The following is a 24,786-nucleotide window of genomic DNA, read 5'->3' as shown; positions in this document are numbered from 1 at the left end:
CGTCACGTCTGGTCCCCGTGTCTCCTTTGAACACTGTGGATGACACTCCCTCGCTTCCTGGCCGGCGTCTCACATGTCCCGGTGCCTGTGTGGCCACAGGCTGTGAGCACTGGCACCAGCGGAGGCCTGGGGAGGGCCGGGTCCCAGGCTCCGTAGGGAAAGTCCAGACCAGGCTGGTCCGCGCAGGCAGGAGTGGGGGTTGCGGGAGGGGATGAGCTGCTGAGGGCTCGGGTTTCCTTCTGGGTGACGGAAAGTTCTGGAACTAGATAGCAGTGGCGGTTCCCGCGTCGTGAATGTGTAGAAAGCCATGAGTTACGTGGCTTTGCAGCTTTGTGATGATTCACTGTGTCTCACGTACATTTAACTTGGATTTGCAAATCCTTTGGAAGCAAACCGAGAAGACGGAGGGCTGGGAGGGATCTGCCTGCTGTGCTCCCCACCAGGCAAGGATGTGGCTTCTGACCAGAGTGGAGGTACGAGGCCACCGGGGATAGGACAGCTGAGAGCCCTCGTTCCAGCCCCGGCCTCAGATGCAGAAGACAGGCCACCGGGGCAGTGCGGTGCCATCCTAGCATGCGGCTGTGGTCCCGGAATCCTGAGCAGGTGTCAGGTGGTAGAGTCAGTGCCCCGGGCATTAGTCCCGGGACAAACGCTCACTGATTCCAGGGGTTAAGATGAAGCACCTGAAGTCCTTCACGTGGGTCCTGTCAGAGGCTGAGCCTTTGGTGTTGGGGCCTCTGCCCACATTGGTCCTTTGTTAGGGGGGTTGTGGGGACTCAGGGCACGGCAGGCCACTCCACCAGGTGCTTTGGGAGCAAACCGTGGGCGCCTAATAAATGAACCAGCGTGCTGGCGGCCTTCTCCACCTGCCAGCCCCATCCCTCTTGGGCCTTCCTTGTGCGGGTGTCCTCCGTGCCCCCTGGGCCCTTACTGCCCAGCCAGCCACTAGTGGGGAAGCGGCAGCAGCCCCAGCCTCCAGCCCAGGTGCCGGGAGCCTCCCCAAGTTGGCGGAGTGTCCGGAGCCGGGCCTCACGGGCTGTGGGCGGCTGTGAGCGCTGGCAGCCATGGAGCCGGGCGGCCACCTGCGTACACTGAGCCGAGCCCTGTACCCTTGGCTCTGGGGTCTACGGCTTTCTGTGCAGCCCTCTCCTCTCTCTTCTGCAGGCTCCGTGGGGACCCCGCTGCCAGCCGTTGAGGTGCGCATAGTCTCAGAAAACCCGAAGAAGGAGGGCTGCCCCTACGTGCTCCACGCAGAAGGAAACGAAAGGGAGACGCAGGTGGGCCACATACGGGCATCGTGTGGCCGTGACCACCCAGCCCCAGAGGGTGAGGGTCTCTGCTTCTGGTTTGAATCCCGCTCGCGCGGGGTTGGCTCCTTCCGGACAGCAGAGCTGCTAGTGTTTCCAGGCACTGTGGTCGTGTGGACGGTGCTGGGCCCGACCTCCAGTGCTCTGCCCCGCTGCCCCCAGGCTCCGTCCACCGGGGGCACCGTGAGGTGGGTCATGACAGCCTCACAGAGCCCTTGTTAAAACGGAGGTTGTTGTAGGCGCTATCGGGTTAAAAGTACCGTGCTGGTGGGGCCCTGTCTCCACTCAGTGAAGCCGGGGTGGGTGTGCCAGCTCTAGGAGCCTCACGAGGCCGGTGTGGGCGACTCCCAGAGCCCTGAATGTGGAGGTTGCTCCGGCCGCTGGAACGACCGCTGGCTCTCGTTGCTCCTCTGAGTTAACAAGGGTGAAGCAGGAGAAGGGGGTCTTCCTGTCTTCCGCAGAGTGTCCCGTAGCTACAGTCGGCTGATCGCAAGTGAATAACAATCACAGAAGACCTTGGGGGCCGGGGGGCTAGGATCCTGATGAAAAGGAGGTGGTCTAAGCCGATGTCCGGGCTGGACGCCCCGTGGGAGTGGTCTCTGGGAGGAGAGGTGAGCCGCGTCTCTCCCCGCAGCCCCGGCTCTCCCATTCGGCACTGGTCCCATCTGTGGTCTCCGCGTCTGTGTCCGAAGTGGGGGGTCGAGAAGGCGGCCGAGCACACAGGTGGGTCAGGGTGCTTTTGGGTGTGAGCCTGTAATAATGTTCACAGTGACATGAGGAAGGTGTTCTGCCTGCCTGGGACCCCTCACCTGGGCCCCGTGTGGAGGGCCAGCCTGTGGCCCCTCTCCAGGCCCCCCGGGCCACTCCTCCCTGCTGGTGACAGGGCTCCAGGCCTGCCCTTGCTCCCCTCCCTGGTGCACGGGCAGGCTCCACGCCGGTCGTGCCTATGCCCCCATCCAGACCCACCTGCCATCCATGCGCCCCGCCCCACCCTTCCAGCACCATGGGTGTCCCTGACGCGACCAGGATGACCTGTGTCATATCCTTGGGGTCTCTCACCCACCATCGGTTCCTGTTGTCTGTTGAGCAGGTGACGTCAGGTACGGGGCCTTCACATGGCTTCCGTCTGGGCTCAGGTGACGCCTTTACTCCTCACAGTGAGGGGACCCAGAGCTTGGCAATGCCACCAAGGCCTGAGGGACAGGCGTGATATCCACGCTTCTCAGGGACAGGGACGCCTGAGCAGGAGCATGCCGGGTGCTGACAGGGAGTGGGAAGCACAGCGATGCCCAGGACACTTGCCTTGAGACCCCCCCGGGCCGGTCTGCTGGAGGCACCTTGACCTCAGGTTTTCTCATGCATTGCTTTTGGCCGGCAGGCAGGCGGGGGTCCTCATTCTGGGCCAGGCACGGTGTCCCCTGGAGCCACCTGGCCCAGAGGCAGTGTGGAGTGAGGTTTCCCCCAGGCCTCTGCAGCCCAGGAGCCCGTGGTGCTTCTCTAGCCAGAACTCAGGACCAGGAAGCAGGAGTGAGTGGCCGGGGGGCTCTGGGGGCTCGGCCCTGCCAACGGGAGCTCTTGCGGAGGACAGGATCAGAGGGGTGGTTGGGCCAAGCGGTGCTTCCCAGACAGGAGGGAGAATCCACTTTGGCTCCCACAGCCCCAGAGCAGGAGGGGGAGGAGCACATGCCTGGGGCTGGAGTCTGGGAGAGGCCTGACTGCTCAGGAGGGTGGCTCACTTGTGGGCCCCACAGGGCACAGTCTGGGCTGCCACAGTCGGTCCCTGTGTGGTGAAACTGGCATGTCTCAGCCGGGTCCCCATCATGGGGTTGCTCTGGCTGTGGCTGCTTGATGATGTGGCAGCCCAGGGCACCCCATCATCCCTGCCGTGCACAGCTCTGTTCGGCAGGGGTCAGGGTGCTACACACGCGGGCCCCCCCACTTGGACGGGCCTCCTGCTCTGCCTCCATGGTCTCATCTGGCTTCTGTCCCCTCTCCCTGTGGGGCTGCAGTGAGTCCCACAGCTGCCCTTGGGACCCCGTGCCTGTTTGCCACGGTGCGTCTTCCACAAGCCATGGTCGCCCGCCGGCTTCACCTTTAAAATGCGTCTCTATCTGTGTATTTGTCTTCCAAGCGTTCACTCTCGAGAACCCAGTGCCCGCAGGCTGCACCGGGTCCGTCAGCGGACAAACGCCACACGGCAGAAGGTAGCTGCTGGCCTTCACCCAGGAACATCTTCTGTGGCTGAGGCTGCAGACACGCTGCGCCTGGTGTCCGGGCTGGAGCCGGGTGGCCGCGGCGAGCTCAGCTTCCCTTGATTTCCCCTTCAAAATTAATTATCTTGTTTATGCATATGCACGCTGTCACTGTGGTCAGCAGCCGGCTCGGCTGCCTCTTCTCCCGACGGCCACCAGCATCTCCCGGGCTCCCCACCTGCGTCTTCTCCCGCCCCTGCCTGTCACTGCCATCTGTCACAGCTGCGTACCGCCAACTGCTGTGTGTGACCCACAGCAGGGCAAGGGCTGGGGGCGGAGTGCCTGAGGGCCCCGCTCTGGCCCTGCGACGGTCGGGGGGCCGGCCACCAAACTGGCCCACAGAGGCACTCACCTCGGACAAACAGCAGCCCGACAGCAGCTGTGTGTCCCTGGTCTCTTGGGAGGCAGTGGGTGGACCCCATCTCTAGCAAGAAGCAGGTGGGAGGAGGCACTGCCCCCAATGGGGAAGCTTCATGAGGAAGAGGAAGGCTGGTGGCCCTGACGTGCCCCATGAACTTAGCCACCCCGTGCTTTGCTATTCCTGACAACCAGAGCCTGCCCCCAGAGGCCCCTGAGAGGTGTGCTCCTTCCTGCCATGGGCTTATCCTGTGTGAGTGTCCAGACCCTCCTGGTGCAGCCCACATCCTGAGGCCTGAGAAGTGGGCAGCCACTCACCAGGACGCAGCGGGAGCCCGCAGCCAAGGAGAGACCCACAGGCTCGAGAGCTCTGCCTCGGGTTCTGCCTCCCCTCGCCGGCCTCCGTGGTCCAGAGCCCCCCTGCCTGCCTTCCCACGCATCCTCCCACCACAGCCCCCTCCTCAGAAGTTTGGAGCAGACCCCTCGTCATGAACGTGGGTAGGTGTTGGGGGCCTTGCCCGTACCTGCTGCTGATAGAGAAGACGACGGTCAGGCTGCTTTCAGATGAGAAGGCTTCCTCCAGGCCTGGGGCTTCTCTAGCACGGCCCCTGGTCAGAGTATGATGGGGGTGGGGCTAGTGCAGAGGTGCGATGCCCAAAGACCGGAGGCCCCTGTGAAAACAGCAGCTACGTGTGTTGCCTGCCGGGCACCCAGGTCTGGCCCTCTGCCCCCTCCGGCCTGCACCCGCGTGTCCTTGGGAACAGCTGGGGTGCCCAGAGCTGCGCACCTGCCCAGCCCCGCTCTCTTCCCAGCAGAGGTGGGTGTCACCCTGCGGGGCTCTGGCTCTGCTTGTGACCTGCTAGTCCAGGCGACGGGTAGTCTGAGAGGATGTATGTGTTGTGCAGGATTCCCTCGCTCATTTTTCTGGTCGTGCTCCCCTCAGATGACTCGTCTTCCCTCGTGGCATCACCGCTCTCCTGTCTCTAAAATTCATGAACGTCAGCGAGTGAAATCAGATTGTGTAGTCCAGGGTCTGCGGTGTCGGGAACGTAAGCCAGTGTGTGACGGGATGTATGTCTTACAACCTTCATATTGCTGCTTGACTTTTCTCTCTCCCTGGAAAAAAAATGCTTTGTCTTTTTCCTTTTGGGGGCAGAGGCATATCTTGCTTTGCACTTGCTTTGCCTCGAGCCAAGGTTCCCTGGCAAATCAGGCAGGAATTAGGACTGGCAGAAGCGTCTGTGTTTGTGGTGTTGGACCTGTGGCGGGCATTACACCTTCAGCTGGGTCTGTACACAGGTTGTATGCTCCACATCGGTCCGTGTGTCTGGTTCTCCGACACCAGCCTTGACCACTGTGGCTTTACGGTGAGTCTCAGAACGATGGTGCTGTGACACTAAGTTTATTCTTATTCAGTTGTCCTCGCTACTCTAGTTACTTTGTCTGCCATACCAGCTTATTTTTAAAAGATTTTATTTACTTATTTGAGAGAGAGAGCAAGCATGAGCAAGGGGAGCGGCAGAGAGAGAAGCAGACTTCCTGCTGAGTGGAGCCAAATGTGGGGCTTGATCCCAGGACCCTGGGATCATGACCTGAGCCACCCAGGCGCCCCACCCGCCAAACCAATTTTATAGCTTGTCTCTATCTATAAAAAGGCCTCTTGGGGGCACCTGGATGGTTCAGTCGGTTAAGTGACTGCCTGGGGATTGAGTCCCACATCGGGCTCCCAGCTACATGGGGATCCTGCTTCTCCCTCTGACCTTCTCCCCTCTCAGAAAGGAGAGATAAATAAATAAAAATCTTTAATAAAAAGAAAAGTCCTCTTGGGATCTTGATCAAAATTGCATTAAATATGGGGTGCCTGGTTGGCTCAAAACATCCAACTCTTGGTTTTGGCTTAGGTCGTGATATCAGGGTTGTGGGATCGAGCACCACGTCAGGCTCCCTGCTCAGCACGGAGTCTGCTTGAGGTTCTCTCCCTCCTCCTCTGCCCCTCCCATCATTCATGTTTTCGTTCTCTCTTTCATATAAATACATATTTTTTACGATTGCATTAAAGACGAGCCTGGGTGGCTCAGTCGTTAAGCATCTGCCTTTGGCTCAGGTCATGGTCTCAGGGTCCTGGCATCGAGCCCTGTGTCGGGCATCAAGCCCTGTGTCGGGCTGCCTGGTCCTTGGAAACCTGCGTCTCTCTCTCTCTCTTTCTGTGTGTGTGTGTGTGTGTGTACTCACTTTCTCTCTCTCTTCCTCTCTCAAATAAGTAAATCTTTTAAAAAAATAAGAACAAATTAAAAAAATAAAATTGCGTTAAACCTGTAAATCAGTTTAGGGAGAATTAACATCTTCGCTATGCCGAGTCTTCCAATCCATGAACATGGTATGCCTCTGCGCTCACTTAGGTCTATTTTGGTGTGTGTCCCACTAGGCTTATAACCAGGTATTTCTCTTGTCTTCTCCTTCCACCATCCTCCTCCTTTCCTTCTTTTTCAGTCACTGTAGGTGTGGGCTTTTCTGTTTGTTTTTGAACTGTTCATTGCTGGGGTATAAAAATATAATCAATTTTAGTATATTGGCTTCATATCCTTTAGCAATCTTGTTAAATTCTCTTTTTAGAGTTAGAAGGTATTTTTGTAGGTTTTTTAGGACTTTTCATATCAACAGTCATGTTTTCTCCAAGTAGGAGTAGTTTTACTTCTTCCTTTTCAATCTGTATGTTTTCATTTCTTCTTGTCTTAATTGCCCTGATGAGGATTTCCAGTGTGATGCTGAATGGGAAGAGTATTAAAAATAACATTGGCTGGGCACCTGGGTGGCTCAGTGAGTTAAGCCTCTGCCTTCGGCTCAGGTCATGGTCTCAGGGTCCTGGGATCGAGTCCCGCATCGGACTCTCTGCTCAGCAGGGAGCCTTCTTCTCTCTCTCCCTCTCTCTCCGCCTGCCTCTCTGTCTACTTGTGATCTCTGTCTGTCAAATAAATAAATAAAATTTTTTAAAAATAATAATAATAACATTGGCTGTAGGCTTTTTGTAGATTCCATTCTACTAATGATATGTTGAGTTCTTAGCGTGAATGGATGAAATATTTTCTTTTTTTTTCCTGGAGGAGGGGAAAAGGGAGAGGAAGAAGCAGGCTTCCAAGGAGCAGGGAGCTCAGCATGGGGCTCAGTCTCACAGCCCTGAGATCATGACCTGACCCGAAATCGGATGGTTCCCCAGCTTAGCCCCCTGGTGCTCCTGGATGGTGTATTTGCAGATGCTTTTTTACATCAACTGGTTTTTCCTCATTAGGCTGCTAATATAGTAGATCACATTGGTTGATTTTCTAGTATTGAATCAGCCTCACATTCCTGGGACAAACCCCACTTGCTTGTGGTGTGTCATTTATTTTAGATGTGCTGTATTGGGTCTGCCAGCATTTCGCTGAGGGTGTTTGCATCTGAGGTTTCCTTTTGTTGTGCTTCTTTGTCTTGTTTGGGTATCAGGGTAGTGCTAGCATCATGAAGTGAGTTGGGAATGATTCCCCCCTCTTGTGCTTTCTGCATATAACTGGTATTGTATACTTATTGAAATGTTGAATAGAATTTACCAGTGAAACCATCTGGACCCAGAGGCTTCTTTTTTGGAAGATTTTAACTATGATTTCATTTTCTTAATCGTTATAGGACTATTCAGGTCCTTTAATGCATCTTGGGTGAATTTTGGTAGAGTGTGGTTTTTGAGAAATTGATCCATTTAAGTTGTTGGATTTTTGCACACAGTGTTTCTCAGTGTCTCCTTATTTGTCCTTTTGTGCCTGTGTGGTCTGAGGTAGCGCGTGCCCGTTTCTCTTGTGGACACTGTGTGGTCTGAGGTAGCGCCTGCCCGTTTCTTTCGTGGACAGTGTGGTCTGAGGTAGCGCCTGCCCGTTTCTCTCGTGGACACTGTGTGGTCTGAGGTAGCGCGTGCCCGTTTCTCTCGTGGACACTGTGTGGTCTGAGGTAGTGCGTGCCCGTTTCTCTCGTGGACACTGTGTGGTCTGAGGTAGCACCTGCCCGTTTCTCTCGTGTAGCGCGTGCCCGTTTCTCTCGTGGACACTGTGTGGTCTGAGGTAGCGCCTGCCCGTTTCTCTCGTGGACACTGTGTGGTCTGAGGTAGCGCCTGCCCGTTTCTCTCGTGGACAGTGTGGTCTGAGGTAGCGCGTGCCCATTTCTCTTGTGGACACTGTGTGGTCTGAGGTAGCGCCTGCCCGTTTCTCTCATGGACAGTGTGTGTCTTCTGCTTCTTTTGTTGTTACTCTTCCTTGATGTTTATCTGTTACTGAACTTTTTTCAAAGAACTTGGTTTTGGATTCCGTGAATTTTCTCTATTACTTTCCCCTTTCCCAATTCACGCATTTACCGGCCAGATCTTCCTCAGCTCCGTGGGGGCTTGCCCTCCCCCCCACAAATTCTGATGTGTTTTCATTTCCATTCACTTTGAAATATTTCCTGATTTTCTTATTTCCCTTAAGACATCTTGGACTCATGGATTATTTAGAAGCGTGTTGTCTGTTTTCCAAGTGTTTGGAGATTGTTATCTTTCTGTTACTCGTTTTTAGTTTAATTCTGTTATAGTCAAAGCTTGTTGGATACAATTCCAGTTCCTTTAAATTTGTGAAAGCATGTGTGTGCCCCCAAACGTGGCCTTCCTGGTGGACGCGCATGCTTCTGGCAGTGCTGCAACACAGACATCAGGCCACTGACCGCGGTCGGTGCTGCCCGGCCCCACTGCTCCGTGAGCGTCGGTCCAGTTCTTGGGTGGGAGGGTGGGGGGATATATGTGACTCCTCCACCATTATTGTCTGTTTCTGCTTTTGCATTTTTGCTGATGTATTTTGAAAGTCTCTTACTTGGTGAATGCACGTGTTTAATTGTTCTCTCATCTCGGTGACCTGACTGTTCCGTCCTCAGTCCTTTGCTCGTATGTTGACTTTGTCTGGTGTTGATAAAGCTGTGGTCAGTGTACTTTGTTCTGATTGGTGTCCGTGCTGTGTGTGGTCTTGTCCCCTTGCTTCTCACCTGCCTGTGGCGCTGCCCTGGAGGTGAGTTTCTCACAGACGGTGTAGGGTTGGATCACGTACGGCTTTCCAGTCCAGTCCTCAGTCTTCCAATTGGCGCGTCCAGGGCAGGGCTTAGATTTGACCTGGTGGTGGAGATGCTCGAACTTCTCCTGCCACCGCGTGCTGCCCCCCACGGTAGCTCCCTCGGCTCCCCATCGCTCGGCTGCCCTTTCAGGCCTCTTTGAAATCATTCCTCAGTGTTACACTGTCATTCAGTGCTCGAGCTCCTGACCTTACGCTCTTGGACGGGTTTCGTAGTTCTGGGGGCTACGATACGTATTGAGACCTGCTTAGACCAGTCCTCACCAGTCCTGGAGAAGCAGAACTCCTAGGGTCAGAGAGAAGACGTTCAGTGACCCTTGTTGGAGGTGGTGAGGTGGATGGGACTCAGGACCACGGGGAAGCTGTGGGCCCCCCGCAGCCGGGTGTCCCAGCTCTGAGTGCCGCGCGGGCCCGTGGACGTTCACTCCCGAGCAGCGGGTGGGGTCAGTGGGTGGAGACTTGCTGAGGGGACACATCAGGGCTGAGTGGGGACTCTGGCTAAACCGACCTGCCAGGATCTCTTCTGAGGGCAGGCTGGGGTGATCAGATGTCACCTGGGGGTGATAGCAGATTTGAGGGTGATGGGGTACCAGGGTGGGGGGCTCCTGCTGAACTGACGGAGCGGGGTTCTTGCTAGAACTTGATGTCACAGGAGGGGCCCAGGTGGCCTAGGAGAAGCTTCGGGAGCCCGACTGCAGCCTGGTCAGGCACAGAATCCTGGTCACTTTGCCATCTCCCTGTGCGGCCTGGTTGTCACGTGGAATCCTGCATGGAGGGTAAAGCCTGTGAGACAGTGTTACGTGTTTGCTTTCTGCCTTCTGAACTGTTTTAAAGAACTCGTGAGCAACAGAATGGTCAGTGTTACTCACCCAAGTATTTACTGATTCTGTTGGTTTTATTTCATTTCTGAGTTTTCATGTTAACTCTGGCATCGTTTCCCTTCTGAGGAACGTTGCCTGGTAATTCCTTAGATGAGACCAGCTGGTCACAAGTTCCATTGTTTCTTCTGTATCTACAGGTGTCTTTGTCTTTTCCTCCATCCTGAACGTTACTTTCTTTTTTTTTTTTTTTAAGATTTTTATTTATTTGTGTGAGAGAGAGAGAGCGCATGAGCCGGGGGGGAAGGGCAGAAGGAGAGGGAGAAGCAGACCACTGAGCAGGGAACCTGACATGGGGCTCCATCCCAGGACCCCAAGATCATGACCTGAGCCGAAGGCAGACGCTTCACTGACGGAGCCCCCCAGGCGTCCCCTGCTCATTACTTACCCTGGATCTGGGATTTGGGGCTGATGCTTGGAAGTAGGTCCCCATCTCCGGCAAGAAGATGGTCTCGCCTTGGCAGTGGATCAGACAAGGGCAACAGTGGGAAAATGGGTGAAATAAAGTCTGGTTTGGTTGGGAAACAGACGTCCTCCAGGCAGGCCGGATGGCAGGTACAGCACTGGGCCCTGACGTGGGGAGTGGGCTGCGACGTCAGTGGAGAGCTGCAGGGGCGGGATTGGCTCTGGTCGGCCACCCGCCGTCGGCCTCAGAAGTGTGGACTGCGTCCAGGCCTCAGACAGTGAGCCCGACAGTTTGACAGCCTTTTCGAAGGGATGGTTCTTCCCCAGAATAAGTTCATTCCGGGTGGGAGCTGAGCTTCAGACCGGAGGGTCCCTGGCCTCCATTCAGTCACCTTCGCTCTGTGTGAGGACGGCCTCCCGCAGGGCCTCCGCACGTGCACGGGCTCTGCGCCTTCTTCTGGCTTCGCTGGAGCCCTTCTCCGTTTCCTATAAAGCCCCACCTCCCTCCTGCGCTGCGCTGCCCTGCCCTGTGGTCACAGCGGAGACGTGAACCCCCCCCGCCCCCGCCGCTCCCCAGGACCACGCGATCTGGGTGCCCTCTGTCCCGGGCACCTGAGCCCGGCCCGTCCTCTCTTGAGTGGCTGCGTGCTCAGCTCCCTTCTCCCCAAGCAAAGTGACCACCTCCACAAGGCCCCACGGGAGCCGCCGGAGCCGTGTGTGTGCTGTGGCGGCTGGCCATGTCCCCGAGCCTCCCATGGCCATGGAGTGTGCAGGAAACACCCTGAAAAGGGAGAGTCTTCGACGCCAGGAGCACACTCTGAGAAGTGGACGGGCAGCTTGAATCCAGCCAGGCCCTGTGACATGGGTCAGCGACCCCTGGCTTCAAGTCTAGAGGATGAACACGGAGACACACACTCCCTGCCGTGGTGTCCACCTGAGGTCTAGTGTTGAAAGATGCATTTTCAATCATTTCCAACGACGTGTCCAATTTCAGAAGAGGGTGTGGTGAGGGGGGTCACGAGAAAGGCAGGTGGAGCCCCCATCCTGAGAGGGGTCCACTGTCTCCCATGCTGCAGGTGACCCCAGGGTTCAAGGAGAAGGAAGGGGAGCTGTTGGTCAGAGGGCCATCTGTGTTCCGAGAATACTGGGACAAACCAGAAGAAACGAGACGTGCCTTTACCTGGGATGGCTGGTTCAAGACAGGTAGGAGGGGGACCCGTGGGGGACGGCCTGGACACCCCAGGATCTTCTGTCCGGGGCAGAGATGGGGTGGGATGCACTCTGTCTCCTGTCTTTGAGGCTGCGTCCTCACCCTGCCCCAGGGCCCCAGCAGCCTCTAGAAGGAGGGCTGGATGTAGAGATCCTCCTCGGCCCTTCCCCCGCCTGCCCCGAGCCCCCACTTTATAAATCGTCTCGCCCATCCCCACCCCCCAGGATCCAGGTCCTTCTGGCAGAATTTGATTCCTTGTTCTTTTGGGTCGTTTTCCATTATTCTCCCCCAACACCCGGGGCCCTTTGCTTGGTGTGCCAGTGGTCCCTTCTGGCAGGACCCAGAGCTGCTCAGGGTCCCCCGGCTCCCTCCTTGGCCCCAGTGGTCCCAAATGGGGACTTGGTGGCAGACACTGAACATTACGGTTGTAGCTCACTGAGAACGACCTCCTGGCGGATCGGTGGTCGGGTTCTGGGCGGTTCCTCCTTTCTTCCCACCCGTCTGTGTGTGTGTGACTTTTGCTGACAGTGTGTCGTTGCACAGTCATCTTCGGACAATATTTTCCGAAAAGAGAGCCTTGCTTCATGCGCCACCGCGTGTGGCCCCACCGTCAGAAGTCTGCCTCCGTCCCTGTCCTGCGGGGCGCAGAGCCTAGGAGCGGCCGGCGGGGGGGGGCGGGCGGCCGTGTTCCTTAGTCTCGCGGCCACACAGCATTTGCTCAGGCGCCTCGCTGGGCTCGGGTCGGCGTGGGAGATCGTGTGTCCACTCTCCTCTGCTGCTGTCACAGTCCTGAGGTCACTGAGTGGCAGAGCAGGGACTCGTGGACCCTGGCAGTCTCGGTCTGTGGCGGCTCCTGACACAGGTGAGGGTTTGGTTTGAAGGCGGCCGGCGGAGGGTCTTCCTGGTGGGGGTGTCAAGGACCCCCTTCCTACCTCCCTGCCAGGTGGCACTGGGTCCACACTTGGTGGTCCTGGCCAGTCCTGCATCCGCCCCGTGGTCCCGGGGCATGTCTGGGGTTCTCGGCTCTGTGCCTGACAAGCGTGTCCCAGCGGCCGCTAGGGGCGATGTCCAGGCTCCCCGTCCCTCCGTGCCGGGCACAGGACGCGGGCGTGTGATGGTTAGGGAGGGCTGGCAGCGCGGATGTGTGTCAGCCTTCAGAGCGAGGCTGGACCTTGGGAACCTGACGGGGGAGCGAGTGTTCTGGGGTCGGGCCCTGGGAGCCCCGGTCCCGTTTCTCGGGACGTCCTGTCCCTGTGCGCGGGTGCGGTCAGCATGGGAACACACCCAGCTGATTTCCCTGGTGAGCGCGGCGTTCCCGCGAGCTAGTCTGACCGCGGGCCTCTCCGTCGTCGTCCCTCTCGTGCGGGTTTGGACGTCCCTCCCGCAGCCTCTGAACGGTCCCAGTGTGGCCATCATCTTTTATTTTTAAATTCAGATAAAAGGGTTTTTCGTTACGGGCACGGGATGCCAAGCCCTGTGGATTTGCTGGTCGCAGCTCGCTGGCGCCCGGTGGCCCAAGGCCAAGTGCGGGGCCGTCAGCATGAGAACGTTCAGTCGCTGCTGATGAATGTTTGCGCTGGAAAGGAATAGCGTGCATTAATTATTGTAAAGAGATGTCTTTAGGAGAAAATGATTTTGAAATTCAGTTTAATTTCATTGTAATGCGCCGCAAACAGGAAGGGAGCGTGTGCGTTTAATTGGCTCTCGGGGGTGAAGCCTGGAAGCCGTGTGCCTTTGTCACAGGCCATTAGCGACACAGGCTGCATAATGTGCGGGTGCAATCAGCTCGCAGCTGCCGCCCCTGCAGGGAGAGCGCGATATTAAATAGAAATCAGGATAAATTAAACTTAACCCTTTCCCTGGCCAGCCCCTCCTACCACGGGGTTCTGGCGGGAGCTGGAGAGCTGCTGCGGGGGGCCTGGGGGAGGGCCTGGCCCACCTCTGGACGAGGGCAGAAAGGTCACCAGCCAGTCCTGCCCTCCCCACCCTGCCGCCGTCCCCTCCTCCCGCAGATGCGCGAGGAGCCCCTCGGAAAGCCCCAGCAGTCGTGGCCGCTGCAGAGGAGACCCACCATCACCCCCAGAAACTCTGCCCAGCGCCACAGGCATCTCCCAACCCTAACTCACGGGCACAGCAGCGCCCCAGAGAGAAGCCGTTTGACACACACACGGCCCCGGCGCTAGCCCAGGGCAGCGGGACAGGGGTTCCGGGCGCCCTCAGCCCTCAACCCCTTTTATTGACCTCACTGCCAGAGCAGAGGACACAGAGTTGAGGACACGAGGATGAGAGCACGGGATGGAGGTGACATGGGCGTGAGGACGCCAGACGGGTGAGGACACAGAGGTGCGGGCACGGGACGGAGGTGAGGACACGGAGGGCATGTGGGACAGGGATGAGGACACAGGACGGAGGTGACACGGAGACGAGAGGGAGGTGACCTGGGAGGGAGGTGAGGACACGGACGGAGGGGGACCGAGTGAGCAGACGTTACAGTTCCTGCTGCCTTTGAGGCCTTCCGCCGAGCGGTTCTGTATTAAAGACACGGCTGAGTGTCAGGACGCAGACAGCCTGTGACTTCCTCTAACGATGCTCCGTCGTCCACTGTCTCGCGCCAGGACGTGGGCCTGGTAAACGGCTCACTTGTTCCACGTCGGTGCCCTGGTTGAGGGGACAAGGGTGGGCGGAGAGGACTCTGGGAGAAGCCGCTAGAGCATCACGGGTTCCTGCCTTCTCCACGGCACGCACGTGACGTCCCTCCCAGAGCCCAGCATCCCGGAGACTCGGCAGAGGGACGGAGGGGGCCCTGGTGGGCGTCGGCTCTCCAGAGCTCTCCAGAGCCACGCCCCCGTGGCTCTCTCGCGGTGCCCAGGCAGCCCTGCGGGGAAGGGCAGAGGCGACCGGCAGATCCCAGGAGGCAGAGCAGCTGGCCGTGAAAATACGTAAGACGCGGTCTCACTTCCTTACGACGAGCGAGAGAAATACAGAGACAGAGATGGACTCCTGTCACCGAATTTATTATTTTTTTTAAAGGTTTTATTTATTTGAGAGATCACAAGCAGGCAGAGAGGCAGGCAGAGAGAGGGGGAAGCAGGCTCCCCGCTGAGCAGAGAGCCCGATGCGGGGCTCGATCCCAGGACCCTGAGATCATGACCCGAGCGGAAGGCAGAGGCTTAACCCACTGGAGCCACCCAGGCACCCCCTGTCACCGAATTTAAAAGATCCTGACCGTGAGGCAGCTGCGTTCCCTCTGCAGGTGGGCCCGTGGGTCAGGAGTGTTTCTGGGACCCGCATCACAGGGGCAGCCGAGAGGCGGGCAGAGCCAGGCACGGACCTCCGCGGTGTTACTTGGGAAGCGTGAGGCGAGACCCCTGCACCTGGCCGTGGGGGCTGCTGCCCGTGTTGGGAGGTGTCCGGCCGCAGGGGTCGGGAGGCCTTTAGAAACCGGGTTCTGGAGAGCGACGACGGGAACGGGTGACGTCTGTGTGTGTACTGGGCTCCCGCAGCCACCGGCCGCAGTCACCTGGGAGAGGACCCCTTCCTTCCCCAGAGCTCTTTTCGCTCCGTCCATGGGCACGGCTGCTCTCAGGGCACAGTGGGCACAGGCTGGTCCGACATCATGCCTCTCCGACAGACGCGGTGTCTGCTCTACTCCCGCCCTGCCTGGCCGCAGCTGGGGCTCTGCTTTCCTTTTCCGGTAAGAGAGCTTCCATCTTGGCCGGTGAGTCACAGTTAGGAACTGGGCCAAGGGCTGCATGTTCGCAGGTGTGGGTGCGTGGAGGGCACGGCCGCCGTGACCCGTGCACCTCGCTGACCCGGGAGGCAGGGTCGCCCCTGCAAGGACGCTCGGCGGGACCGGTGGTACAGTGCGCACATGGCCAGGCTGCTGTGCTGGCCGGTTTGTGCATGGAAGGTTTGGGCGTGCTCTGCCGTATTTTGTCACCTGGCTTCAAAGTCCTTTGTTTCCCGGGGTTCTTCTGCCCTTGCGCGGTGTGGCCCTCTTGAAGCTAATCTTGGACCCGCAGGAACGGGCCTCTGTGTGCGGTGACGTGGTGCCCAGTGGTGACAAGAGACGGTGTTCCCTCTGTCGACATCAGGCTCCAGCTGCACGCGGGCTGGCTCCTGTGGTCGCCGCACCGTCCCCTTGTCAGTCCCAGGCCCCTGGGCTCAGGGTGATTGTGTGTAGGCAGAGTGACGTGCGTGGCTAGAAGAGCTGCTGGTTTTACCAGCTTGAGAGCAGTAGCCGCTCACACCTGGGCTCTGAGGCCACTCCTCACACCCATCCTCCCCTCGGAGGGGCCACGTTTCGTGGCTCCAGTGCCATGTATGCACCGTGAGGCCTGAGTCTCCTGGGGACTGGGGTCCTTCTGTCCTCTTGTTTCCCTGAGGTCCGCCCTGCCTGCTTGGGAGTCCCCTGTGCCCGCCGTCCCACCAGGCCCCTCCTGCAGCTGCCTCCTGCCCTTCTGCTCCGGAGCCTGGGGCTGTGTCCCCAGGAGCCTCCTGACGGCAGGTGTGTGGGCGCAATTCAGCGGGGGCGTGTGTCCCGTAGTGTCTTTGCTCGGCAGGCGAGGTAGACTCCAGGGTTAGAAACCGTCCTTATCCGTTCCCCCTTCCGCGGCCGCGTCCTTCCTGGCACCATACGACCTTTCCCTCCAGGAAAATTTGGAGAATTTTCTCGATCCCAGGGTCCTCGTCGGACAAGCCGAGCGCCTTGGGTGCTCTGACTCTGACGTCCCTCCTCCTGCTGGCGCTCAGGACACCACGTCCTGCGGTTCTGGGAGCCGTTGGGCTGATTCTCTGCCCTGCAGAGCCTGGCCGTCCCTGGGGGCTGAGAGCGGGAAAGAACAGGGGAGGCCGAGCTGCCCCATGGCCGGGGGAGCCGACCCAACACGAGCTGCCCCCGACCTGCCCCCTGTCCCCCAGCCCTGTGTGGGGGCGATGCCAGGAACAGCCCGTGCCAGGCTCACGGGGCCTGCGGGGCCTGACGTGCAGGCTCGGTGGGGGCTGGGTTCTCAGCTGCCCCCCTGCACCCCCGCGCACCCCAGTTTCCGCCCTGGAGAGCAGGGCAGGTGTTTCCCAGCAGGCGTAGGGTGCTGACCCCCGGCGGACAGATGACCGCAGCGGCACAGGAGTACGCCTCACGGCAGGGGTTCCTGTGCGTGCTTCTGGGTCCTGAGTGAGCGCAGAATCCTTCCTGAAACTCGCAGGGTCATCGTGTGTGTGCCGACACCGGGGTGACTCAGCTTTGGGTGAGCCCCCCAGGGGAGGCAGAGACTTCTCCACAAACCCAACAGCGGTTTCTTAACGTCTTTTCTTTGCGGTCGGGAGAGATTCGCGGGCAGATGTGGGTGGCGAGCTGGGCGGCCCTGTGCACGCCCATCCCTCTGCCCAGTGTCCGCGTCCTCGTCACCAGCACGACACCAGAGCCCATGCTGGGGCTCATCCAGGGTCCACCAGCCTGACACGCCTGTGCCCAACTGTGTGTGCTCACTGCCCTCATCACACATGTGCGTCCGCGCTGGTTCGCGGCCTCGTGACTGTCCCCCTCCGCCCCCATTGCTTGTCGTCCAGGGAATGGCATGAAGACAAACCCTACAAGCAGACCCTCTGGGGACTGGCCTTTTCCCTCTACATCACTCCCTTGAGATCATGTCCCCTGGCCAGGGCTCTGTGTGCCGCACCCGATCTCTCATGAGGCAGGCGCTCCGGGAAGGCACGGGACAGTATCCTGGGAAGTTCCAGCCGCGTGGCGTGGGGCAGTCGGAGCAGGCCCATGCCGGGTGTCACTGCTCAAAACAGGGCCCTTGGGTGCCGCCGGCCGGGCTCAGCCCACATCTCCCCAGCTGCAGGGCCAGACGCTGGCCGCAGGGCAGGCAACTTGGTGTCCCAGGCGAGGCAGGGACCTCCATCCCCAGGCTGGGCCTCAAGCGCATCACGTGATACCAGAGGGAAGGCTCCAGGTGCCCACGGGAGCCCGGGCGGGGTGTGCTGGCCAGGGCGTACCCCGCCTCTGAGCGTGTGTGTACGTGGGTTGGTGTAGCCATCGCGCCCGTGTCTGGGAGGCGGGTGTTTCTTCCCGCTGCGGGTGGCAGGCGCCACCAGGCCCACAGAGTCCACGAGGACTAGCAGCACCTCCCTGATGTCGTAGCACATCTGTCCCACTGTCCTGCTCTGTTCAGTTTCCTGGAACCTCCCCATACCCTGTGCTCGGGGCTCTGTCCCGCCGGGGAGCACAGCAGGTAGCCGGCCGGTCGCACCCCGATGTCAGGCTCTGCACACACGGCTCCCACCCTCGCTGCCCAGGACCCCTCTTTCTGACCCCCGTCCCAGCCCTGAGCACGTCCTGCCCTCCGGAAGTGGCTGCCTGTGGGTTAGAGACTCGTGGGAGTTTGGGGGACGGTGCAGGCCTTCAACCATCTTCTCTGCTGGGACACAGCATCAAGCAAACAGAGCAGAAGGGCCAGGAAAGGGCGTTGAGGGCCCTTGTCTCCGGGACATGGAGCAGCCTTGCGGACTGGGCCTCGGTTCCGAGCGTGTCCCCTGATCAGCCTGCGCACCCCTCCCCCGCAAGGTCGCGCGCTCAGAACGGCCGTGGCTGGCTTCTCTGGGTCTCCAGGCAGCGTGGAGAGGGGTCCCCGGAGAGCAGGGCAGGCCCATCTGGGGAGGCGAGCCAGAGCCTGCCACCACCTCCCCTGGCGGTCAGGGCAGGACTGGAAGAAGAGCCTCGGGGGCAGCTGCCGTGTCGGGGAGACGCCCCCCGAGCCTCAGCAGCTGTGATCTGGGCAGGCGGGATGCCTCTGGCAGGACCAGAGACAGGAGCCTGAGCCCGGGGCAGGGTTCCTCACCCGGCAGGGCCTCTGGGTGAGTGGAGGTGCTGGGAGCAGGGCCAGGAAAGCCCTGGAGGGACCCTGGGCTGGTGCAGTGTCTGTCCCAACAGCACGAGCCAGTGACAGCTTGGACTGGGCCCATCGGTGCCTTTAAGGAGCAGGTGACTGGCGGTCAGGAAGCTCTCGGGGGCGCACACAACCGTCCGGTGGGGAGGGGACGCAGCCAGAGCAGGGGCTGCACCCAGATATGGGGAGCACAGTGGGCCTCGTAACACCCGCAGTAGGTCTCCCACCCCAGTCCTCCCTGTGTCCCTCACCCCTGCAGCCTTCCTGCCAGCCAGCCGCCTGCGTCCTGCGGCCACAACGCCCTTGAGGCACTTGCAACATCTCTGGCTCCCTCTGCCTCCTGTCCGTGAGAGAACGCGCCACGCCCGCGGCCTGTCCTCTTGGAGCCTGGCCCTCCCACGCCACCATCAGTGAGCCGGCCACCCGCCCACGCACAGCGTCTGTCTGTAGACGGGCTCGTGCCCGGGGCGCAGCGGGTCGGGGAGCGGCAGGTGACAGATGGCGCCTTCCTGCGTGGATGCCGTGACTCGTAATGAAGCCCCCGCTGTGTCCCAGCTGATGACCCCGTGCTCAGGCCGCGGGAGCACAGGCGGGCGGCGCCGGCGCTGTTCCCAGGGGCCTGGCGGGGGTGGCTGCACAGGCACGTGCATCCACGTGCACACGTCCACACACACACATCCATACACGTGTCCACACACGCATGTCCACGTGTGTCCACACACACACTCAGGCCCACCGCCCCTGCACCCTCCCTGCTCTGGGCTGGCCCCCGCTGGCCCCTACCCCACTGACCATCCCACTGCCCAGCATGGCCTGGAAGAGGACCGGTTGGGCTTCCGGCGGGGCCAGCATGCGGGGAAGCCCGGTGGGAAACCACACCGTGGTGCGGAGGGACAGGAGGGTTTCGGAGAGTCCGTGTAACTGCTTGCAGCCCGGGAGACCCCAAGAATGGGGGGGTGCTGCAGTGAGGTGCTCTCCACTAGGACCCTGCCATGACCGGGACCCCACAGTGGGCTGGCGGGAGCAGCTGCCTCTTCCCTCTGTTGCACGGGCCTGAGAGAGGGCGGGAAGGGACCGAGCTGGGCGGTGACAGCCCAGCCGTCCTGCCTCGGAGCCCTGGTCTTCACTCCGTCAGCCGCTGGGGACACTGCTGTCTGCACGGGGCTGTCCGCGGTCAGACCCCAGGCTGAGGTCACAGCCGGTGAGCCTCATGCTTGCCGCCTTGTCCCGAAACAGCCCACAAGCACCGCCGTCCCAGCACCGTGTGGGGGTGTCGGTGCCCCAGACACGGGCAGCTGGCCTGTGACAGCGGGGACGCTGCTTCCACACGTGTGCCCCTCAAAACATGCGGGGCCCCGGGACGCACGTCTTGCTGACAGAGCCCCGTCCTCAGGTGACACGGCAGTGTTTAAGGACGGCACCTACTGGATCCGGGGCCGCACGTCCGTGGACATCATCAAAAGCGGTGGCTACAAGGTCAGCGCCCTGGAGGTGGAGCGGCTGCTGCTGGCGCACCCCAGCATCACAGGTACGTGGCCCCCAGCCCCGTGGCAGGGACCCCCGATGGCAAGCTGGCTGCGGAGCCCCCATCCTGGAAACGCTTCAGACGTGCCTCCAACTGTGTTTGCTTGTGGACACACCCGGGCAGGTGACTCGCCCTTGGGCTGCACCCAGTGGGGACCCTCTGCCTGCCGGCTGCATGCCCCCCACCTTGGCACTGCAGCCAGGGTCCCGGCCTGACCTCAGCAGCTCCGGCCTGCTCGCTGTGACCGTGGGCTGAGCCCCCTGCTTGCGCCAGAGTGGGCACTGGTGCTTGCCGGTCCAGGAAGCATGGAGCCTACCTAGACCTGCCCCTGACCTCAGGTCACAGGCTGAGGACCCTGGAGATGGCGGAGGCTCCCCCACAGGGCTCACTGGTTGTTGTCGCCATCCCTGGGCAGTGCAGGGAGGGCAGGGACTCAGGAAAACCAGCCCCACCCTGAGCTCCACCTGGGAGACACGCGGGGACCAGGCCTCGCCCCGTCCCTGGGAGGACCAGCTGTGTTGAGCCCATGCTGACCCCACCCCCGTGGGCATGTCCCCAGCCTGCAGCAGTCAGCATAGCATCCCCTCTGTCCACAGATGTGGCTGTGATTGGAGTTCCAGACATGACGTGGGGCCAGCGGGTCACTGCAGTGGTGACCCTTCAAGAGGGACACTCGCCGTCCCACAGGGAGCTCAAAGAGTGGGCAAGGTAGGGGCAGGCGGGGGCACTCGTGGGGCTGGAGAAGGGGACGGGGCGGGTGACTTGGGTCTTGCCGCTGTCCAGCTCAGGGTCGAGGGGTTGCCTGGAAGGTCAGGTGACATTACATTCCCACGGCTGCCCCCAACGCACGAAGGGCTGCTGCAGGGAAGCCGCGTAACGGTCGCTGGGGACAGAGAGAGCCAGGACCACAGGGTGGGCAGCCCAGCCACAGCGCAGGGGCACAGGGTGTTCTCCCGGCTCCGGGAGGAACCCACAGGCACAGAGCCTCCATCCTCCCTCACCCACCCACCCACCCTGTGCTGAACATGGCCTTTGGGAGCTGGGGCCCCAGCTCTCCCCTGGCCTGCGCCCCCACCGCAGCCCTGTCCCGTCACCCTGCGTCCCTGCGGGCCCAGCTTCATCTGACGTTAGACCATCCCCAGACCTCTGTGTCCACGCGCCATGGCTCCAGGGCTTTCTCCGTGTGCCGACACCCACAGGCTCCCTTCCCCGTGCCTGCGGTGCCCCACGGTCAGTCACGCCAGAGCCCGAAGGACGGCGGGGGTGGGGGCTACGGGCAGTGTGGCCATGGTCCCAAGCTCGACGCAGTTACTGATGTCCCCCAAATTCTTGATTTCCAGTCTGGGAAGTTTCTCCTTCCTCTGCTGTCTCTCTGCACCCCTCCTTCCCAACGTGCCTCCCTCCTCGGTGCTAAAGGTATTTTTGGTTCATCCAGCACGATTCTGCAAGGAGCAGAAGCCCTTGTTCCATGAGGGCCAGCGTGGCTGTGTGATGTGCTCCACTGGGTTTGCCGACGCACACGGGGAGCTGGTGTTCTAGTCGCCGTCTCGGTTTCCCTTAAACGCCAGTCACCAGTGTGGAGCTGTCCGCCGAGAGTCGGGGTCCGGTCACGGGCAGCCCATGCACACGGGTCAGGCTTGGGACCGTGGCCACGGGAAGACCTGAGGCGGGTACTCTGTGCGCTTGGGGTGGGGGCAGGCGACACCCCTAAGAGGTCAGGGCGGGCGGCCGACTGCCATCTCCAGGACAGTGAGGCCGACGTCCAGGCTTCTGTGTCCTCAAGCCAGGCAGTCGCTGGGTGGCGACACCGAGGCCACACAGCCCATGGCGGGCAGGTCCGCCTCTCCTGGACGTGGCCCTTAGTGAAGTTGTGGCCCTCCCTGTCGGCTCTGCGCTCCCACGTTTTTCTTTCTGACGATGCCTCCCTCAGCCGGTCCTCCCCAGGCCGAGTCGGGAGCTCAGGCCACATGTCCGTGCGAGGCAGTGAATGCGGCGTGGAGCAGGGCAGCAGCAGGTCTGTGCCCGGGACGCGGCCCACCCACTACCCTCCTATCCCCGAGATACCAAGTCGGAAAGGGACGTGGGGTTTACACCCAAGGAGGAATCCGGGATCCGTGGTCTTGATGTCCAATGAGCCCCCAGAGGAGTGGTGGGCTTCAGCTTAGCGTCCCGTCCTCGCTTTGTGTAGGCCGCCCCTCCTCCCAGGAGAGCACCTGCTCCGCAGCCCGCGGCCCCGGGAAGACTGCTTTTCCCCAAACAGTGCCGCTCCGCCGCTCACTGAGCTCAGCGAGGCCTGGCTGGCCCCTGGCGTCTGCCGTGCGAACACATTCTGGAAATGCCGGGGCCCCCAGCCATCCTTCCGGACGCTTCTCTATCACTTTCTAACTTCTGTGCCTTTTGTAAGCGGCTGCAGGTTAGGGTTCCTAACGCCGGGCTCTCACGTACCGCCCCCACCTGCGCAGGCCGCCCGCCTCCGCGGCTCTCCCCCGACGTTCGCCTCGTTCTTAGCATGGCTGGGCCTGGAACGGACTCACCCGCTTACCGAGAACGGCCGATCAGCACGTAGTTTCTGCGCTGTGCGTGTCCTGTCCTGCGTTCTTGCAGGGGCGCAAGCTGCAGGAAAGGAAACGGAGAATATCACAAGGGAGACCAAACGCATTTTCAGTCCTCTGCTATGTTTATCAAAAAGTCCCCACGTAACCGGATTCACGCGACTCAAACCAGTGTATTTCTGTCCCAGCGTCGTCTCTCCAAAAGGGTTCAGTCCTCGGGAAATGAGGTGTGTCCCAGCCTGTGCCCCGGGGCCTGCCCGCTCCTGTCTGCTGCCCGACCGCCCGGGGACTGTCGGCATCTGTCTGAAAATGCCTTGAGTTTGGCCGCGTTCTTGAGGGCGCTTTGCTCAGGTGACGGGGACGGCGCTCCGCTGGCTGCTCACCAGGCCGCCCAGCACGGGGACCAGCAGAGTCTCGGGGCTACTGCCCTGGGCCCTGGCATCAGCTCGCTGCTGCCGCAGGGGAAGCACACACCCCTGGACACACGGGGTTTGGGCAATGAGGCCGGGGTGCTCCTCGGAGCTGAGTTTCTTGATGCCAGCTTGTGCCACCAGAGTCCCTCGGACAGTCCCGTGGCTTATCCCACCAAGTCCAGCCCAATCCTCCCGTGTGCCACCGGCTATCTCCCATAGCCGCCGGCACTGTGGGCGGGGGCACCCTCTGCCTTGACGCGCCAGCAACTGAACCCCGAGCCGTCCCACCCCCGTGTTGGCCTGAGCTGCTGCCTTCAGCGCGAGCCGCCCCAGGCTGATGGCGCCTTCCGTGGGCTGTTGCTGACGTGCAGGGTCGGTGTGCGCGTGGACCCCGCCCACGAAGGGGAGGAGCACCCGGCGGCCACGGCTGAGAGTCCGGGTCTCTGTCGCCGCACATGGTGGGCTCAGCACAGTGCCACTCCTGTGGCTGAGGTCGCCCCCACAGTTTACGGGCCGCAAGGCCACACGCACCTGCCGGCCCCAGACTCACACTGCCTGGTGGTTTGGACGGGGCCTCCTGAGAAAACCGGTGCCTGCCACCTAAGGAGACGTTTCCAAGTAGAGCCTGGGGGTGGCCAGACCCGTCCACGGGGCCCCTTGCCGGAGAACACACCATCTAACAGGGCCCCCGGGGGGGCATGGGCAGCAGAGCAGCTCTTGGACCAACAGACTAGCCTCTCCCACTGCTCAGACGGGGCTCTGTGGGGAGTGCTGCCCCAGCCCACGGGACCACCAGCCCAGGGGTCTGCCCACCTGCCTGCTCCTGCATCTGGCCGTGGCCTGCTGTTGTCATAGTCAGCCAGAGCGGGACCTGCTCTTCTGTTCCAGGAGGCCTGGCCTCTGCCCATGGGTGGACCTGGAACACGGGCCCCCACGTCTCCATGTTCGCGTCCACAGCAGCAACACGGGGCGGGTACAGCACATGCTTAGGCTTCGGGGACCCGGGGGACCAGGATGCTTATCCCGGGGAGCTGTCCGGGCCCCTAGTACCTGCTGCTCAGAGGCTGCTTATCTCTGCAGGGGTGTCCTGGCCCCGTATGCTGTGCCCTCGGAGTTCCTGCTGGTGGAGGAGATCCCGCGGAACCAGATGGGGAAGATCAACAAGAGGGACCTCATCAGGCAGTTCTACCCGGGTGACCAGGGTGCCCCGAAGCCGGGCACCAGTGAGCCAGCATCCCCTTTAAGCTAGAGGGCCTCCCGCAGAGGGAACAGAGTGGGGCCGACAGAAGTGAGGGCACGGCGAGGCCTCGTCAGCCCCAGCTGGCTTTCGGTCGGACCTCTGCTCCATCCCCACCCCACGCTGGCGCCTGGCCCCGTGTGCTGTCTGCCGGGCGGGCCCCCGTGGGGCTCAGCAGTGTCCCCAAGGGCAGCAGGCCTCCCAGCAAAACTCAGGAAACTGTCTGTACCACACCCACTCCACGTGGCCGGGCTTCCAGCTCCCGTGGCCTTCCTCGTGGTACCTGGACCCACATGCCACTGGAAAATCAGGTCGAGCTGTGTGGGGTCCTCACTTAATCCAACTGATCTGACATTGTATCTCTCAATACTGAACATTTTGATTCCCAAAAATATTACGTAATTATTTGGTTTATGCTATGATTTTTACCAAGTTTCAAAACAGTCGTCGTCTTCAGCTGAGGAGGCAACAGAAGGACGTTGACTCGTCTTTGGGGCGCATGTCTCTAAGGACGCAGAACACAGCCCCCTTCCTGCACCAGTGCAACCACACGTCACGAGGCTCCCACGAGGCTCCCCCTGGGCTGGGATGGCCTCCCACCCACACACATCCAGGCCTGCTCCCTGCGGGCACGACCCTCTGC

The 24,786-nt window shown here is 60.7% G+C and overlaps 1 protein-coding gene across 3 annotated transcripts in view; it reads left to right on the top strand.

Annotated features, from left to right (window-relative positions):
- Nucleotides 1-24,557, top strand: part of ACSF3 (acyl-CoA synthetase family member 3) — a 49,240-nt gene extending 24,683 nt beyond the window's left edge. For 2 of the 3 annotated variants that reach the window (XM_032853761.1, XM_032853762.1), the window contains 5 exons: nt 1,165-1,277; nt 11,393-11,519; nt 19,810-19,944; nt 20,538-20,649; nt 23,987-24,557. In XM_032853761.1, the coding sequence (XP_032709652.1) occupies nt 1,165-1,277; nt 11,393-11,519; nt 19,810-19,944; nt 20,538-20,649; nt 23,987-24,155 (656 nt within the window). In that variant the 3' untranslated portion in view covers nt 24,156-24,557. The remainder of the gene's footprint in view (nt 1-1,164; nt 1,278-11,392; nt 11,520-19,809; nt 19,945-20,537; nt 20,650-23,986) is intronic. The other variant, XM_032853763.1, reaches the window with a different exon arrangement.
- Nucleotides 24,558-24,786: the final 229 nt, after the last annotated feature.

This window comes from Lontra canadensis, unplaced genomic scaffold (genome assembly GCF_010015895.1).
Source record: "Lontra canadensis isolate GAN:19392208 unplaced genomic scaffold, GSC_riverotter_1.0 scaffold8, whole genome shotgun sequence".
Taxonomy (NCBI): Eukaryota; Metazoa; Chordata; class Mammalia; order Carnivora; family Mustelidae; genus Lontra; species Lontra canadensis.
The sequence above is the reverse complement of the archived record's forward strand: the minus strand, read 5'-3'. Positions and strand labels throughout refer to the sequence as shown.